At 40.9% G+C, this 13,966-nt stretch overlaps 1 protein-coding gene across 1 annotated transcript in view; it reads right to left on the bottom strand.

Moving 5' to 3' along the window:
• ddx31 (DEAD (Asp-Glu-Ala-Asp) box polypeptide 31) overlaps positions 1-13,966 on the bottom strand; it is a 125,129-nt gene that overhangs the window by 73,992 nt on the left and 37,171 nt on the right. Inside the window, exons 9-15 of the mRNA XM_038782410.1 lie at positions 13,149-13,213; positions 10,723-10,842; positions 9,140-9,246; positions 8,193-8,425; positions 7,333-7,509; positions 5,374-5,433; positions 16-66 (exon numbers count right to left, since the gene is read on the bottom strand). Coding sequence (XP_038638338.1) covers positions 16-66; positions 5,374-5,433; positions 7,333-7,509; positions 8,193-8,425; positions 9,140-9,246; positions 10,723-10,842; positions 13,149-13,213 — 813 coding nt within the window. The remainder of the gene's footprint in view (positions 1-15; positions 67-5,373; positions 5,434-7,332; positions 7,510-8,192; positions 8,426-9,139; positions 9,247-10,722; positions 10,843-13,148; positions 13,214-13,966) is intronic.

Raw genomic sequence — 13,966 nt, 5'->3', positions numbered from 1 at the left:
AGAACTGACTCTTACCTGAACAATCCATGTGACTTCTGGCAGGTCCAGCCCACGCGCTGCTACGTCCTTTCAGAGGAAAAAGACAGACAGAATAGAAGATTACATGGTGCTGAGACAAGACCCCAGCATGCAACTTGGTGGGCTACATGATGCCTGAAAGTACAGATGGACCGCAGGGCAATCGGTGCCAGCTTGTCAGTTGGATTCAAATGACTCATTTATTTGGTGCAGAAGCTTGCAAAGTGAGCAAGCTAATGGAGATGGGGAACCTAACGATTCACAAGGAGGGGCCACCATTTTGCCACTGTCATCCCAACATCCTGCCAAAAGTCATTATTGCCTTTTGCAGAAAGTCAGCAGCAGGGTAGTGGCCCCCATCGCTCGGGCGACAGATTGTACCATGCTATCAGTGAAGAAATAAGAGGGAGTTAAAGCTGTCAGAAGCGCCAACAACTGCTTGAAACCAGAGGAAATTGGCATCTTAAGTTAGCTCTTCAGTCCAAGGTGCACAGTATTCATATGAATGACCTTTTCTAAAACTGTACCATTACCAAAAAGAACAGGGTCCAAATGAACAATTACAGAGACAATATTATATGTAATTAAAAATGTATGTAACATTTTAATGTGAGCAGGCTTGACTGAAGCAAATCAACACTGTTTTTCTAGGAATAAATCCAAAACGAACTGCAGCTTTTTAACCTCAAGCTGGGAAAATTTCCATCAAAAAAATTACAAAAATGGGGAATCTGCATAGAGGTTTAACCAAACAATTAAGGTATCATTAGACGTTATTTGTAAATTTCAATCAGCTATTGCACATTTAACTGCTGCAGGCAACATTACATTTGGGTTTTACAAAATAGATACAGTTTAAACAAAATGACACGTGGGACCAAAAATTAAACGCTTTGCAGGAAAAAGGTCGTTTCCCCCACAATAAACTGTTTGGTTAATTTTATTTCTGTTTTTTTTGGACTCTGACCCATATCAGAGCCTAAAAAAAAAATCAACTTTGTGACATTATTCCAACAATTTTGCTTGTTAATTAGGATAAAAGTGTATGAAGTTCAAGAGATAATGATGGCTATGGGGTCAAGATCAGGAACAAGGCTGCTGGCAATGGGTGGGGAGAGACACATAAATGGAAGGGGTGGGAAATTTCTACCTTCATCTTGTTCTCAATGTAACACCATCACCAAAATAAGAATTTCTCTGATACTAATTTATGACTTTGCCACCCATCATTAGGTTTAAATAAACATTTGGTAAATAAATAATGGACTTTGATGAATTATACTGCTTTGACCCAGAGAAAATAAGGAAAAACTGAAAGATGGCTCAACATGCAGCATTAGCAATGGTCCATCCATAGGCTGCCAAACAGAAGTACGGGTGATGGGGTTGGTGGGGTGGAGGAAGCCGGCAGCACGTGTGTGTGAAATTGTGAGGAAAAGCTCAAGAACCAAAAGGTGAATTGGGCGAGTTGAACTATTATATAGGAGGCCAGCGTGTTGATGAGTTTCTCAGTGTGGATCGGTGAAATTGTCAAAAGAGAGAGAGGATTGAAGAGACTGGCTTAGGCAGCAGACTGTATGGCTATTCACAAGAGGATTTTCAGCATTTTTAAAATTTTGTATAATTTACTGGTTGCTGTGTTGGATAGAAGGGGACAGTCTGGCAGGAACTAGCACGGAGTGCTGTCAGGGGTTAATCGAGGTGACATGCACCAAGCTGGATTAAGCTCATGCTGAAAGTTTACTTGGGTCATCTGTTCTGGTCACAATGTTATTCACTGGTTATAATTTATTAGTTCTTGCTACTACGGCCAGCTCAGAACCCACCACATGGGGAACTGTAGGTATGCACCCACATTCTGACATGCCATGGCATACCACTACAATATATGGGTGCAGGTTTAAATTTAAAAAAATAATTTCAGGGGTATAAAACAATACAAATTTTTGTAAAAACAAAAGGTAACCTTTGTTAAGCTTCAGGTTGTAAAACTGACCAAACATATAAGCATTCAGGCTTCAAGTATTTCAACACTTTTCTCGTGTGTGCACATACACCTATTTTAAACAGGGCTTTTTAAAAGCTTTTCTATTAATCTGGTTAATATTTGTAGCCATACATCATTAAAATTTGCAAGAAATCTTGTGTAATTTTTCCTAATGCTAATTTTTAAAACTATAACTATATATAGTTTATTAACTACACAAAAAGCAAGTTAATCAAAGTTGTGCAAATTTATGTAGGTTTTAGAATCTCCTAAAAAAAAGGCTTCATGTTCACGTGTTTCACATGGAATTTTAACAGGGCAGGCATGATATAGTATCATAGATTGTTATGCCTCTTTCTTTTAAGCTGTACATTTTCATATATTCATAGACTTAAAATCTTTTTACTAACTACATTCAAAATAATTTTGTGCTGGAACTTGAAATTATTTAATCAAATCAAGCATGAAAAAGCAAAGTCAAAGCTGACATAGTAAAACACAGTGCTCTTTTCTCAGTCCTGCTTCTTTGGTGACAGCTTGCCTTGAAAGAGCAGTTCAGGAGTGCGTCATTACGAACAGAATGAGCTCGGAAGGGTTTATCAGCGCTAATTACTCCCGATAGCTGTAATTTACACTTTTTCGGTGGGTGGAAATAGTCAAGATTCACACGTTTAGAGATCAGCATCTGCCACCTTTGGAGTGCAGAATGCCACCTTCTGCAGTCTGAGCAGCAGTAAGGAGAGCCAAAACAATCCAACACAAGGCTCAGATTAATACCTGACAGCATCAGCTTGGTCATTTTTAGAGCTAAATGGACAAGACACACCTGTCTCTTTATTATACAAATACAGTTAGCTCAAAACAAGCAGAAAGAAAGAACAGAAGCGAATGAAGGTAGTGTAGAGATAGTCTTAAATTTACAAAGCATGACAGTGCGGTGCTGAGACCTACAAATAAAACCCTGGTATTCCACGGAGTTTTTGACACAGCCATGCTGTGTTGGGAGATGCCAAGTAAAGACCTGCAAACTTCCCATAAGGGGAAGTCACCAGGTTGCCATCATGTGTCTTCTAGCAAGCAGATGAAGAACACAGTTTGTGTAGGCTTGGGAACAAGTCTGGGAACACTTGGCTGCAGGTGGAAAATGCCTGGTGATACCAGAGTGAGCGTGGGAGGCAGCAATTAAGAATGAGGAGGAGGAAGAGAGATTTTATATCCTTCCGTTAAAAAAAGTCAAAAACTATTTTTCATTATACAAGATTAGCATATTCTATGCATTTTTGGCAACTGAATTTTAAAAAATAAATTTAAAGTACCCAATTCTTTTTTTTCTCCAATCAAGGGGCAATTTAGTGTGGCCAATTCACCTGCCCTGCACATCTTTGCGTTGTGGGGGTGAGACCTACACAAACACGGGTAGAATGTGCAAATTCAACATGGACAGTGACCCGGGGCTGGGATCGAACCCCGGTCCTCAGTGTTGAGGCAGAAGTGCTAACCACTGCGCCACCGACAACTGAATTTTAAAGAATTACTTTCTCCCAAACTTTGGAAAGAGCTGAACAAATAAAATGTGATTTTGCAGAGTATCTTGAAGATTTTAATTCTATAAAAACTAGCAAATCAGGCCATCTGCTTTTCTTATATCACATCCAGTAAAATTATCACCCATGAGAAAACAGGCCTGAGGATTTCCGACAACTGGCAACAATCCGTAACAATAAAAAAGCATCAACGCTACGGTGATAATTACTACTTTCACCACTTGGGTAGTAAACTGGGAGAGTTCTACAATTGGTAGACGACCCACTCTGCCAGTTCACTGTCCAAGCAGTGAAGGTAACAATTCCCTCCTGGCTTCAGCTGTTGCTGCCGGCATTGTCAAATCACAGAAAAAAGGGCTTTAACACAGCATACTACTACACCAGAGTAAATAAATGAGCAGATTGTTAAAATGGCACTGTCATTTTCAAGTATATTCAACTATATACCCACCACTGTTGTGTTATTTAATAGCTGCACTGCCTTTAGTGAGTTCTTTGTCTCTATTGCTTAATCTTTTATATTTAAGTCTCGGATATCGAAAATATTGATGACATTTTTCAGGTTTTGCACTAATCTATCACCCATTAATTACAGAAATGACTGACTGCATGATTATAAATGCATACACAAGACATTTCTTAATCCTTTATGTGGTCACTTACCATTAACAATTCCAAACCGCAACCAACTACAGCTGGAAATACAAATTCAGTTAACTTCTGAATTTCTGTTCCTGAAAATAAATCTGGCTTCTGAAGCAGTACAATTTTTAACTGGTCAATTTTAGATCTAAATAAAAAAGTTAGGATGAAGGGCCTAGACTTGGAAACACGAACCTGCCTTTTCCCTTTTTGGATGTTGATGGATCTTTGCATTTTTAATTTCATATTTGCAGATTTCTTCTTTTTCTATCTTTGTTATAATAATAATAGTAATAATAGCTTATTGTCACAAGTAGGCTTCAATGAAGTTACTGTGAAAAGTCCCTAGTCGTCACTTTCCGGCACCTGTTTGGGGAGGCCGGTACAGGAATTGAACCTGGGCTGCTGGCCTTGTTCTGCATTACAAGCCAGCTTTTTATCCCGCTGTGCTAAACCAGGCCCTTGAGCTATCCCAGCCAATTTATCCATGTGTGCGCAAATTTCTCTCGCTTGAACATCCTTATGGCTGATCTATTTCCAAATTCCATTCACTCACCTTGGCCACTTGGTTAACAAAAATCTATCAATCTGGGATTCAAAGTTATTATTTTTTAAAATAAATTTAGATTACCCAATTATTTTTTCCAATTAAGGGGCAATTTAGCGTGTCCACCTAATCCACCTACTCTGCACATTTTTGGGTTGTGGGGGCGAAACCCACGCAGACACGGCGAGAATGTGCAAACTCCACACGGACAGTGACCCGGAGCCGGGATCGAACCTGGGACCTCGGCGCCGTGAGGCGGTTGTGCTAACCATTAGGCCACCGTGCTGCCCTTCAAAGTTATTATTAACCTAGAATCCATTTATTTTTGTGGAGGAGAATTCCACACTTGAAATTGTTTCCCAACTTTCTTGCCGAATGACCTGGGCGGGATCTCCGGCCTCCCAGCCTCGTGTATCTCAACAGTGGGAGGTGATGCGCCGTTCACTGGCGGTGGGATTCTGTGCTCCTGATGCTGTCGCTGGGAACTCCCATCGAAGCCACCCTACCACCCTGGAAAACCCGCAGACAGGGGTGTGCTGCTGGCGGGACCAGCTAATCCCACTGCCAGCAAACAGCCGGAGACTTCCGGCCTTTTGTGTTCTCGTTTTGGACTTCCATTTAAGATGCATACTTACCGTGCAAAGAAGGACACCCATTTTTGACTGTGAAAATTCCAGAAAAACTTGCTTCCGTGTCTGCAAGATAAAGCAAGTGCGAATATCGCTGTCAGAGTGTACAAGCATACAGTGCATTCCTATACTTCACACCATCATTCAGTTCTAACAGGGGCAGAAGCTTAAGGCTCAATGTGGCTTTTGCAGTAAGATAATACAAATGTATCACTTTGAAATAAAATTGCTGTCACAAATCACCTGGTAATTTGTGACAGTATGAATTACATGTTCATTTCAATAAGGTTTTGAGCACTTCTATCCAATTATTGGATACGAAAATGACAAATCGTGCATTTTTAGCATGCATGAAAATGGTCAGAAAAAGAAAAAGACGAATACAAGGAAATAACGGATATTCTTATGGTCGCGGGAACAGACTAAAACTTAAGTGTCAGTTAGCAGCAAGTGACAACAAATAATGACAGTAAGAGGAATCTCACTGTATCCGAAATGCAGCAGTGCATCCGCTCAGCAGTACCATATGGGGTATGCTATTTAGCTCCATTGAAGCTCTAATTTGAAGACATAATGCACTAATTATACTCAGGGTAATAAACATTAAAATTCCTCCCCTGACACCCATCCACTTAATCTTTGTTTTACTAGATAACAGCTGGTCAGGGTGTGTGCGGCCTACATACACGGCCTGCTCTGACTCACAAAGTACAATAGCTACAATGGGCACAAAATGGTCAGTTCTCAAAACAAAATGTATTTTTGCCATATGCACACTATCTTCCACAATTACAGAGGTAGGTAATTTTGTTCCATTAATGGAGGTGTGGAAGATTCCCCAGCCAGTTTTCCCTTCTTCTTGTACTTACATTGCTTATTTGGACAAGTAACAGTCAATGATTTGGAGTTTAACATTCACTTCCTGGTTGGAAATCGTAGGATTTTAAATGCAGATTACCCCAGAATAGTTTTTTTAAAATATATAATTATCCTTGGGCAGCCACATTCATAATCAACCATTTTGAGTTTACCCAAATTATAATGTTTAAATGTTGCCCAAAAACTCTTTGGTCCTCCGAGCACACTGGATTGGATGTAGAAATGTCTCAGGCAGCACAGTGGTTAGCACAGTTGCTTCACAGCACCAGGGTCCCGGGTTAGATTTCCAGCTTGGGTCACTGTCTGCGCGGAGTCTGCACGTTCTCCCCGTGTCTGTGTGGGTTTCCTCTGGATGCTCCGGTTTCCTCCCACATGTCCCAAAAGACGTGCTGTTAGGTGAATTGGACATTCTGAATTCTCCCTCAGTCTCCCCAAACAGTTGCCGGAGTGTGGTGACTAGGGGGTTTTCACAGTAACTTCATTGCAGTGTTAATGTAAGCCTATTTGTGACAATAATGATTATTATCTAGAGTGTATTGAAAGCTACATCAAGGTTTCTTACACAGACTGCAGCGATAACGGCTACTTAAAAATAAAACTTCTTTGGGTCTTATGGAATAGGACAGTTCCAGATCCTTTTTCTCCTACAATGGTTTTCTTCACCTGCTAGAGAAAGAACTCTGCAATATAGCAAGATATTTTCCTTCTAAAAGCCTAGCCAAAAATCAGTGCGTTTCATCGACTGGGGAGTTTCTGCAACCATTTAAGTTAGATCCAATGACTGTCTGGCAACCTGCTGATGCATATTGCCTGCTGCACCATGGTGCTTCTTCCCCGCAGTTCCCCACACAGAGAATTTCTGATCTCACCCACGCAGTCTGGGTGATAAATAGTAGAATCAGCCACGGCACTCCTTCACATCTCTTAGCAGCTGTTTCAAAAGTAGCACAAGTAGAAGGTATGGAAACTGCCAGGGTTAGGGAATGGTGTTCATAGTGCGGAATCAAAGACAGCAAAAGGAAAATCCTTTCTTAATGTCAAGGTGTCAGTTCCTTCATGCTCAACTCAACAAATAAAAGCACTCACCTCCTGTTCCATGTTCCCATGCAATCGCAGAAACAGCATCTTACAAGCTGAGAAAGGTAACTGTTTTTGCATCATGCTGTCGGAATATGGAGTAAGGACATTTGCGAAAAGGTTGTAGTGAAACTCCACAGACTCGCAACTGGAGAAAAATATGATCATTTTCTGTTTTTTTTCAAACTGTAAAGAATAGAAAGAATTAGCAGACATGTGGCTAAGCCCAAGTAAAAGTAGCTCCTTTTTTAATATTCTTTGATGGGATTTGGGGCGTTGCCAGCTGGGCTAGGGTTTATTGCCCATCCCTTAATTGCCCTAAGAGTCAACCACATTGCTGTGGATCTGAAGTCACATGTAGGCAGACCAGGTAAGGATGGCAGATTTCCTTCCCTAAAGGACAGTAGCGAACCAGATGGGTTTTTACAACAATTGACAATGGTTTCAGGGTCATCATTCGATTTTTAATTCCAGATTTTTATTGAATTCAAATTTCACGATCTGCCATGAAGGATTCTAACCCAGGTCCCCAGAGCATTACCCGGGGTCTATGGATTACTAGTGACAATACCATTAGGCCACGGTCTCATTTAATTGGAAATGCTGCACAGAGACCTGAGTGGTCTCTTGTTCTTGGGACAGTCTTGGAATTGAAACTTAGTTTGGTTGGGTCAAACAGGACAACATGAATCAAATGCAAGACAAGATTTTCTTTTTTTTTAAGCCAACACCCCCCCCCCACCCCAGTTGATTTCAAATTCTCAAACTGTCATGGTATCCGATCTCGAAACCATTAGTCTAAGCCTCTGATTCACTACTCCAGTAACATCTAGTACAGTAATACTGCAGTATTCAGAGTCATTTCTTACTTTGCATTTCTGGAGTACAAATGCTGAAAGCGTAACCAGTCGGAGCTTGCTGGGAACTATCATCATAAACTGTTGAAGTTGCTCCGGAATGGAATAGCATTCGGAATCTTCCTTTATACTCTCTTGGTTGGTCTTCATTCCTTTTGTTGCCAACTCAGTCTTGGGCTGGTATGTTTCTGTGATATATATATTGACTGGCTCGTTTAAACTGATCCCAGCTAAACGATTCACTCCTGAAAAGGTAGAAACAAATAGTGTAGTTATGTTACCCTTGTTTTCGGTAAGTTGGGATGGGCGGAACGTGCCTAATATTATCCTTGAATCGAGTGCTGGAAGGTAAAAGAATAACTTGGGGCGTTGCATTGTGTCTGAAAGAAAATGTCCCGGAAACCCAAGCAGGCCAGGCTAGAGTTTTATTCCAATGAGCTTCATTCTGCTCAGCCTTGAATTTTTAAAAATTAATTAAGACATGAAACTTTTAAAACCAATGGCACTGTGCAGAGTCATGTGACATTTTAATAGATTTCACTGTACTCTGCTTTTGGTGTGTTCCATGATGGCAATGTGAAAAAGTACAAGGGTGGAAAACACATGCAGCCCATCTAATCAGTATCATAGACTGAAATCTATTTTTACTCATTCTGGGGATATGGATATAGCTAGCAAACTCAGCGTTTGCCAGTGAAGTGTCGATGAACTTTCTTCTTCTTGAACTGCTGCAGTCAGTGTGGTGACAGTATCCTCTAATCCTTTTAAATAGGGATTTCCAGGACTTTGACCCAACAACCAAGATGGGAGCAAAATTCATAACACGTCAGATTAAAATTTAAAGCAGTCCTGGGACTAAAGGTAGCAGCAGAGGTTGATATTTTAATGGCTGTATAACTGCACACACAAACACCCTTCTCAAAAAATATATCCTTATTCACCAGAAAGTAAAGCCTCACCATCTGTTAGGGTGGCAGAGAGGAGAATGTTTTGCCTTTTTTCACATGCTGCATTTAGAGCATTCAGTATCGCAGTAATATCTTTCTCAAATCCCAGATCCAGTAATCTGCTCAGAATAAAAACAAAAACACAAATACTGTTGGTTGTGAGAATTATTGTTGTAGTCTTGCGAAGATATTAAATCATTTGAAGAGAGATTGAGCTTAATTATACTCCTGAACACCAGATAATAGTGAAGACTGCAAGGAAAACCTAGAAATTCACAGCATCACGAGGAACGGTTAGTTTGCACCTGACTCAGGTCACAACATAACACCCCCACCACAAAAATACTTTTCTCAGGTTTGCTGTGATGGACTGTAAAACACAATAGAGACATCTAGTGGTTGTAAAACATTACTGCAAAAACTTTAATATTATTGTAATTCTGCTGTAGCAAGCATTAGCAAATAGGTTATTCCTGCCATCTCTTACTGATATAGTTAGCAGAATTGAAAGGTATTCAGATGCAGTTTCCAAATCTAAGAACCAAAATCTATAAATCTCCTTGTAACAGATTATAATAGCACGGAGATGACATCAGTTTTCACAACCACCACTTCAGCTGAGGAATCAAGAATCATAGTGATGAGAGAGAATCTGAAACCCAATTATGGTTTAACATACTAAGCCGCAAGTTGGAAAAGTCTTGCTTATCTGGAGTGGCACGGTGGTATAGTGGTTAGCACTGCTGCCTCACAGCGCAGGGGCACGGATTCGATTCCGATCTTGCATGACTGCATAGAGTTTGCGCGTTCTCCCCGTGTCTGCATGTGTTTCCTCCACGTGCTCTGGTTTCCTCCCACAGTCCAAAAATGTGCAGGTTAGATGGATTAGGCATGCTAAATTGCCCCTCAGAGTTCAACGGTTAGGTGGGGTTACTGGGTTATGGGGGTAGGGTGGGGCTGTGGGCCTAGGTAGGGTGCTCTTTCAGGGGGTCAGTGCAGGCTCGATGGACCAAATGGTTTCCTTCTTCACTGTAGTGATTCTATGACCTTGATTGGAAAAAAATAATGCATTTATATAGTGCCTTTCACAACCTCAGGATGTACTGAAGCATTTTACAGAATGTTCTTTTATTCTTTCATGGGATGTAGGTATCGCTGGCTAGGCCAGAATTTTGTTACCCGTCCCTAATTGCCCTAGAGAAGGCAGTGGTAAGTCACCTTCCTGAACTGCTGCATTCCCTCTTGAAATACTTTTGAAGTGCAGCCGATATTGTAATGCAAGAACCGCCCACAATAATCAGAATCACCAAAAATAGATTGAGGGATTAAATATTGCTTGAAGGAACCAGTATAACTCTCCCGCTCCTCTTCCCATTTACGGCAGGAACAGTTTCTGTCCATCTGAGAGAGCACGCCAGCTGTTAATGTCTTTTCTGAAAGAGGGCATCGTTGACGTATTGCACTGGAATGTCAGTCTAGACTTTTCTGCTCAAGTCTCTGGTGGGAATTAAGCTCATAGCCTTCTCACTCAGAGATGAGTACGCCACTCACTGAGCCACCGTTACCACAGTCGCTATAGATACATGCACACTTACCTGTCAGCTTCATCAATAATGAGCCACTGTACACGGGAAAAACAAATGTTCTTTGTGTTTTTTATGTGATCCACTAGTCGTCCTGGAGTTGAAACAAGTATATTTATACCTTTACGTAACCTGGAACATGAAGATACTATAATTAGAATTTTGAATTTATATAGCCTCAAACTTCTTGAAGTACTGCGCATAGCGTGAACTGAACTGACAGAGGCAAAGCCAACAACTATTTTGTATGGCAAAACCCTACAAAATACAATGAAAATAACCAGTAAATCTTTCTTTGAGCACTTTTGAAGGCTGGATATCGAGGAGGGTGTGCAGAGAATTATTCTATTTTCTTCAAACAGTGTTATAGGATTTTTTAACATCCATCTATAGGGAGATTTGGGCCAAATGCAGGCAAATGGGGTCAGCTTAGATGGGCTTTTTGGTTGGCATGGACCAGTTTGGGCCGAAGGGCCTGTCACCTTGTCGTAGATTCTATGATCTAGATCTCAGGAACTGATAGGGTTGGGGTTTAATATCTCATCTGAAGGATGGCACTTGAAACAATATAGTAGCTTCCAGGTACTGCACAGAGCTTTTGGCTCAAGGCTAGAAATTGGCCGAGAACTCAATCATTTGCCTTTAACAAGTGGGCCCAGCTGGCAGAATAATACTCTGATGCAGCAATGTGCAACAATTTCATGTTACATGGGTACACCTACACTTCAACATTAGCATGACCAGGTGAGAAAGATGAATGGGCTCCCTTCTATTCAGCCTTCTCGGGTTGGCAACAACAATGATTTAAATTTCTTTTATACAAGAGTATTTACCAAGGCCAATCCACCTACCCTGCTCATCTTTGGGTTGTGGGGGTGAGACAATGGTTAAAAAGATACTTCTGATAGTTAAAGTTCAAATTCTATAGTTTTTCAGGAGCAAACTCACCTTGCGTACACAAAAGTTAGTTGGCCACACTGGCCTTTTCCTCAGCAGAGCCTAATTCTTGTTTTTTAAAATAAATTTAGAGTACCCAATTCGTTTTTTCCAATTAAGGGGCAATTTAGCGTGTTCAATCCATCTACCTTGCAGAAGAAACCTACAAGGTGCAACCTAATAATACCCAAAGCTTTAGGAGCTAGTCAATAATTAGGTGATCCAATCAGATGCAGAATGTTTATTCTTTTTTTTAAATAAATTTAGAGTACCCAGTTCATTTTTCCAATTTAGCAATTTAGTATGGTCAATCCACCTAGCCTGCACATCTTTGGGTTGTGGGGGCGAAACCCACGCAAACACGGAGAGAATGTGCAAACTCCACATGGACAGTGACCCAGGGCCAGGATCGAACCTGGGACCTCGGTGCTGTGAGACTGCAGTGCTACCACTGCGCCACCGTGCTGCCCCAGCAGAGCCTAATTCTTGTGTGCTTTGCTTCGCACTCACATTCTTTTTTTTTTATTCCAATTGAGGGGAAATTTAGCGTGGCCAATCCACATACCCTCCAAATCTTTGGGTTGTGGGGATGAAACCCACGCAGGCTTGCGGAGAATGTGCAAACTCCATAAGGACAGTGACGTGGGCCGGAATCACACCCGGGTCTTTGGCGCCGTGAGGCAGTTGTGCTAACCACTGCGCCACCGTGCCGCCCAGATATACCTTTTCCAAATCAGAGCATGTTCAACTATTTAAGCAGTGAGCAATTAGGAACCAATTAAAGAAGCTTTTGTTGAGTCAATGAGAGCAAATTAACGATTAAATTTGAGAATAATAAAATAATAATAATAAAAGCAAGCACACAGGCATGCACATCAGAAAAAATTAGGGGAGTTCAATTAAAAAGAAAATAATATCGAATTAAGTGCCCTTTGACTGTCCTTGGGGCAACGGTGCAGCATATTTAGGATCACTGGTGGGTTTAGAGTACGAGTGCGTGCGGGGAGAGTGGGAGGGAGGAAGGGAACGGGCGAGAGAGAGATTTGTTGAGATCTGGATTGTAGGAAATGTCTCTCTCTTTCAAGTTCCCCAAGGATAATTTGCTCTCAATACAAATTGTAAAAGTTCCACTCAGTTGACGAAAACACACAAACATTATAAATGGGAGCGAGAGGTCATGCATTTACTACAACTACTGTGTGGGTGTGTCTTTAATTTTCCAAATTTCTCTATTTCTGATAATATACTATAATATTATTATATAACTGCCAATCAAGGACAAGTAAAATATGTGAATAAAACGAGTTGAAACACACTACGTATGGAATCATACAGTAAAGTAGCAGGCCATTTGTCCTGGTTCTGCTGCTTCTTTGAAAGAGCTATCCAATTAGTCACACTAATTTTCCCATCAATACCTATGAAGTATGAATCAGAAAATTGGGCAGAGTTCACCTTTGTTTGGTTTTCTCTATTCACTTCACTTATCAAGCTGGGCATACCTTGCTTTCTCAGATTTTCGTTTCTCTCCTCCCATCAGCACTCCTGGCACAATCCACGTAAATGGCTATTAAGTTAAAAAAAAAATGAATGAAATGAAATGAAAATCGCTTATTGTCACGAGTAGGCTTCAATGAAGTTACTGTGAAAAGCCCCTAGTCGCCACATTCCGGCGCCTGTCCAGGGAGGCTGGTACGGGAAATCAATGTAACTGTTCATGCTAGAAATAAATGTTTCGTCATGTCTTCTTCACTGGCTTTATAAATAGTGGCATAGAGTACAATAGTAAAAGAACGAATGATAAGTTTGTACAGAGATTGGTTAAGTCAAAGTTAGATTACTATTTGCCAAATTATGGAAAAATCATTCCGCTCATCGGGCAAACAGTGCAGATTCACTCTGAATATACTAGGGATAGGCAAGTTTTAAAACCCAGAGTGGCTCGGAGTATTTCCACTGGAGCAGCAAAGGAGAAGGTGGAGAAAATAGAAGTTTTTAAAATTATGACAGGTTTTAATAAGAGTGAACAGGGACCATTTTCTCTACTGGAAGGTGGCAATGAAGGATCAACAAATTAAGATGGTCACTGAGGACTTCCGGTGGCAGCTATGAAGGAGTAAGTCACATATTTCGTGGCTCCCGCTCTGGTCGGACTTTTGGACCTTTTCTCCCCGATTTTCTACCGGACTTTAATTGAAAAAATTGATTACAGAGGCAATTGTGTACTGAATTCCCACATCGGTGCATGGAGAGAAGGACTAGAAGTGCTCGTAAAGGCAGAACCAGAAAGACAGAAGGCTTGGGCTGAAGCTGCAGTGGG

This window comes from Scyliorhinus canicula, chromosome 21 (genome assembly GCF_902713615.1).
Source record: "Scyliorhinus canicula chromosome 21, sScyCan1.1, whole genome shotgun sequence".
NCBI lineage: Eukaryota > Metazoa > Chordata > Chondrichthyes > Carcharhiniformes > Scyliorhinidae > Scyliorhinus > Scyliorhinus canicula.
The sequence above is the reverse complement of the archived record's forward strand: the minus strand, read 5'-3'. Positions and strand labels throughout refer to the sequence as shown.